This window comes from Vicia villosa, linkage group LG1 (assembly GCF_029867415.1).
Source record: "Vicia villosa cultivar HV-30 ecotype Madison, WI linkage group LG1, Vvil1.0, whole genome shotgun sequence".
In the NCBI taxonomy this organism is placed as follows: Eukaryota; Viridiplantae; Streptophyta; class Magnoliopsida; order Fabales; family Fabaceae; genus Vicia; species Vicia villosa.
The window spans coordinates 77325785-77331674 of record NC_081180.1 but is presented as its reverse complement, the minus strand read 5'-3'; the positions used below and the strand labels follow the sequence as shown (position 1 = coordinate 77331674).

The window sequence follows — 5890 nt, the reverse complement described above, 5'->3', positions numbered from 1 at the left end:
AATTTCTTTGTTACTTATCTTCAATTTGCATTGTTTATTGTTGAAATGTAACAAATCTTTTTTGACTTATTATTATTGCCTCTAAAATTTGAATCACAAAACTAAAGTGTTTTTAGTACAAAAGTTAAAACACACTAGTATATGTTTATTTTGTTTTGATGAAATGATTAAATTTTGAAAATAAAACCAAATATACACTTACAAAACAAAAGCAATTATATCACAAAAGAATCTTATAAGCAACGCATAAGGAAACTATGTTATTGTCAACAAGAAAAATGCCTGACTGTAATGGGAAATATTAAGATCCTCTCTAAACATATTTTTCACCACACAATTTTATTGATTGAAACTAAAATTGATTACATTAATTCGCATAGATTATGTGAATATCATATTAATTTCAATTAGTAAAAAAATGTGGAATGGTTAAGACGTTAAAAATAATAAATTTATCTCAGATTCGTATTTAATGCCTCAAAAATTGAATATTACATTTTTTATAAAATATTTTTTTTTTAGAATGCTTAACCATTGTCCTGAGGGCACTGGTTAGCCAGACTCATTTTTTAATTAACAAACATGCTGTGAAGCGGTGGACTACCGCACAAATTTAAAGTTTGACACATTTAAATCTTAATTAAAAAAAGTTTCTTAAAATATTTATCACGATTAACAAAAATATGAATCTTATTTGATTTTTCATATTTTAATTATAATTAAATTATGTAGAATCTCCGAAATTTAAAAATGCTCTATTGACTATATAATTTTTTTCAAGTATATCTAATTAAATTATAAAAGAAATAAATTAATTTCTTAAATGTATTCACAAATATTTATATAACATAATTTGATTAATAATGTGTAAAAGAAATAATACAATCAAATACATAATTATATATTTAGCTTAAATCCTCTTTATAAAGGTTGTTATTTTTTTTAAGTGAAAGGTTTAAAATAGAATAAAGATTATATAGAAACGAAAAAGATAAATAAATGACAAGATACGTTGCTAGTTTTTTTATTTGTAAAATCAATTATCTTAAAAGTTATATTCATTGATCGAAGAGACACAACATTATTATTAAAGAAATCTCTAATTTTTTAGAAGCTCTACATAAGAAGGTGGAGTTAGCTTCATCTGACTCATAAATTTTTTAAGGGACTTTTTTTAATTCTGAAATATGTGTATGAAAATTCTTTTTTATCATAACTTAATCATGAAAAAGTACGAGATTCTGTGTTATAGATCATCTTGCATGCTCTCAAAGATAGTTATGATTATTCTACACGAGCCTTTGGTAAAAGATCTAATCTAATGTCTCTCGTGTTAGAAAATCAAAAATGTTAAAGACAAATAATATGAAAATATTTGATTGTTGGAAAACATTTTCTCATTTTTACCATTATACTTGGAGCGATGTTAAGGATTGTCAGTCCCACTATAAAACCTTCAGTTCTTAGTTCCACCATTAGAAAAATTTTAGTCAAATCCACACATGCATGCTTCCCTCCCGTACAAAAGAATATCTGTTGATCTAAGTGTCATTTTTTTACTGGAAAGTTAAGAAATTCACACACATCTTTTTCTTTACAAATACTTTGACTCGTCGATATATCTTCAATACGACATCCTTAACAAGATCATATTAACAAGATCATATCAATATATAAAGTGCAAAAATTTCTTAAAATGAACAGTGTATTCTGAAGCATGTCTTGTGGCATTTTATTAATTATTAATTATTTTTCAATAATAACTATTGCATTTTTATTAATAATCAAATAAAAATGTCTACTTATAAAAATGCAGCCATCTTAATTTTAGAGAACGTGACCTTTCAGAATTACAATTCAACAAATTTGAAATTGAAGGACCCCAAGGTAGGAAAAACTAAGTTATCATCATAATTTCCAAGTTATATTCAAACTTATGAAGCGTGTTATCAGCTTTTTGTTTCAAAAAGAAAAAAGGGAAAGGTTAACTGTTATTATCATAAATATAGAAATCTCAAACTATCACATCAGTAAGAGTGTAACATCAATCTTTATGGGTAGTTGTTACCTGCTTAATCTATCATCAGTCGGCAAAAATATATTTTTTTTCACTAAATAATGGTATATTAATCACAAAGAAGGAAGATACAAAGAGAGGCCATTACCTCTTTATACAAGAAAGAGGTAAGGTATTTCAATAATGGAAGTTACAATCCTTAGAAGATCCATTGAGAACTCTAAACCACTTCCAAGACGCAAGAACTATCGCAGTAACACACTCATCAAAATTGAAAACTTGGCCATTAAATAAGATAGCATTTCTAGTTGTCCAAAGGGTCCAAATGACCGCCATCCAAACGATTCCCACCACTAAGCGTTCTTCCGGTTCTGATTTTGTCGAAGTTGTCCCCAAAATATTTCAACTCCTCAATATTTAATCTATCCAAAACTCCCAACCAATTACCAACCTTTTCCCACACTTTTGTAGAGTAGAAACATTGATCGAAAAGATGAGCGGAGGACTCCAAGAAACTGAAACATAAAGCACAACCACTATCATTGTTACCTGAAAGAATGCCTCGACGATGCAAGATATCTCTAGTTGGGAGACGGTCCAAGATGAACCTCCACGCGAATATGATGACCTTGGAAGGAACTTTTAGCTTCCACATGAAGTCGAGTCTGCGTAGGACACTAGCCGGCTGCATCACTTCATCTACTCTCCGCCTTATCTCCTCCACACAGCTACGGACAGAGAAAACCCCTTCATTACCATCCTCCCAAATGAAAGAATCAGCTCCAGCAAGATGAGGTTTATGATGAAAAAGCTGCTGCTGAAGCAGATCCAGCAGATACGTCTCGCCGTCACTACAATCTGTGATCCAATCCGACGGCTCCCAAATCCAAACGAGACCGTCCCACCTACCCGCTTCTTTCACACTCATAAAAGGGTTAACCGCTAGCATGTACAATTTTGGAAAAGCCTCCGAAATTGGTTGCCCCCCCGCCCACTTGCTGAACCAGAAAGAAGTGTTTTCGCCATTACGGATGTCGCACTTTATCATATCAGAAACAGAAACACCATTTGACTTGTCGCAATCGTTGATTAACAAGATATGACGCCACCATATAGAATTCTTCTTAGATAAAGCTTTCCTATCGTTAGAAAACATTTTGATACACGGAATGGCGTATCTATACGCGATCAAATCTGTCCAAATAGCTTCCTCCGCATTAAGAAAGCGCCACTTCCATTTCATGAGGAGAGCCACGTTCATGTTCCCAACATCTCTGATAGCCAGCCCTCCTTTCTCCTTCGATTTGCAGACATTTCTCCAGCTTACCCAGTTCACACGATTGCTACCTTCCGCTCCTCCCCAAAGAAATCTTCTCTGGATACGACGAATCTCATTTAACACTTTCTTCGGCGCCCTGTAAAACGAAAGAGAATACAGCGGAATAAAATTTATGAGTGTCACCCTTCCTCCGATCGAAAGAAGCCTCCCCCGCCACAAGTTCAGCTTTCCTCTAACATCCTGAATGACCTCCTTCCACATTCCTATCTTCCTTGGATTACCTCCTACCTTGATCCCGAGGAACTTGAAAGGCATAGCACCTATGCGGCAATTCAAAAAAGCCGACGACATTAATAAGTTTCTTGTACAAATGTTTACACCGTAAATGTTGCTCTTACTGAAATTGACTCTAAGGCCAGACATAGCCTCAAAGCCCCTTAAAATCGCCTTCATAGTCCACAAATTTTGGTCATCACCGTTTCCAAAGAAAATCGTATCGTCTGCAAAATGTAGGATATCCACACCACTATGGCTGCCTACTCTGAAACCCTCGTACAGCCCTTCCTCCTTAGCTTTCTCCATGAGTCTAGTCAAGCATTCCATAACCATAACAAAAAGCAAAGGCGATATGGGATCCCCTTGACGAAGCCCACGTTCCACCTTAAAATCATCGGTGCAGCTGCCATTGACTATAACCGCCATCGTGCTTGTGAAGACCATCGCTTCCATCCATCTCCGCCATTTGGAACCAAACCCTATCTTTATCATAATAAATCTTAGAAAGTCCCAATTTACACAGTCATAGGCCTTCTCGTAATCTGCCTTCAGCACTAAACATTTTCTTTTCTCTCTTTTAGCCAAATCTAGGACCTCATTGACCATGAGAACCCCGTCGAGAATGTTTCTGTTCTTGATGAACGCACTTTGCTTTACCGAGATCAAATCTCCTATAACCTCCTTTAGTCTTTCTGCCAGAATTTTAGAGAGTATTTTCTGCAGACAACCAACTAAGCAGATCGGGCGATACTCCGATAGACTTTGAGGATCTTTCACCTTCGGGATTAGAGTAATGAAGGAGGAAGTGCAGGCCTTAGTTAAGATCATCTTGGTATGGAAGTCATTCAAAAACTGCATAATGTCCTCTTTCAGCATCTCCCATTGATTCTAGAAGAAAGCCAATGTGTATCCATCAGGCCCAGGGGTTTTATAACCATCAGACATCCACACTGCTGCCTTAACTTCTGCCTCTTCAAAGGGTCTCTCCATCCTCACCACATCTTCATCCTTTAGCCTACTAAAAGCAACCCCTGCTGGAATCGGTCTAGCAGCTTTGGGTTCTCTAAAGAAATTTTTGAAGTGATTCCGGATAAAGCTCTTTACCTCCACCGGTCCTTGAATCCTCCCCTCACTTGTGTCAAGCAAACTGAACGAATTCCTGCAGATCCGCTCCTTGAAAGTGCTATGAAAGAACTTTGTATTGGAGTCCCCTTCCTTTAACCACTTCTGACCCGATTTAACCCGCAGCATGCACTCTTTTAATTCCATATTCTTCCACAGATCTTCAGCTACCTTCCTCCTACACTCAACAGAATCTGCAGCATCTATTCCAATATTGTTTAATAGAAAGTTATCCAAGTCATGTTGTTCGTTTATCTTCTCTTCGATACTCAGGTCTATCCAGCCAAAAGTCTCGTTGTTCCACTTCTTTAGAGCCTGTTTTAATTTCTTCAATTTCTCATACAGAATGAAATCACCTCTCCCGGCTACTTGGATTAAGTTCCATTCTTCTGCAACAAAAGACCTGAACTCATCATGCTTAAACCACCCATTATTGAAACGAAAGGGTTTAGGGCCCCAATCACCATTCGCAGGCTTCAGCCACACAGGGCAGTGATCAGAGTTTATTCTCTTACCAACCAGCTGATTTTCCAGGTTCCATGAGGAAATTAAGGAGTCTGATAACAAGAACCGATCTAACCTACTCATAGCGTTACCAGCACCACTGAACCAAGTAAATCTACCGCCCACACTTGGAAGATCAATTAACTCCATTTCTCGACAAAACGTTGAAAGGCTTCACAATGTGTGTGGGAAGCTACCGTTTACAATGTGTGTGGGAAGATTGAAAAATATATTTGCAGGTGTGTTGATAGTAAGGAGTTTAATTTTAGAGTGTATTTGGACGAGGTAATTGAAAATTTTAAATGAATTTAAAATTTAAAGTAATTCAAATGACTCAATTGAAATTCATTATTTTTAAATTACTTTGTTTTGATAAAGTATTAAGATAATTCATTGTTAGATTTTTGGGGTCATTTTTTATAAAATTTAAAATTTTTTGACCAAATTAAAAAAAATAAAAAATAAGGATCAATTTACAATTTTTAAAAATTTGAAGGACCAAATTGTAAAATTTAAAAAATATTAAGGACCAATTTGTAATTTTTTGAAAATTTTTGGGGTCAATTTTGTAATTTAGGAAATTTTGAGGATCAATTTGGAAAAATAATAGTAATAAATACATTCTATGGAGAAGAGATGAATTTCAAATTCTTTGATTTTTGGTGTCATTTTAAAATGATTAAAGTTAACTT

At 34.8% G+C, this 5890-nt stretch overlaps 1 protein-coding gene across 1 annotated transcript; it reads right to left on the bottom strand.

Annotated features, from left to right (window-relative positions):
- Positions 1–4460: 4460 nt before the first annotated feature.
- On the bottom strand, positions 4461–5348 carry LOC131646435 (uncharacterized). Its single transcript, XM_058916469.1, has one exon. The coding sequence runs from the start codon at positions 5346–5348 to the stop codon at positions 4461–4463; it is 888 nt and encodes a 295-aa protein (XP_058772452.1).
- Between the last annotated feature and the right edge of the window lie 542 nt (positions 5349–5890).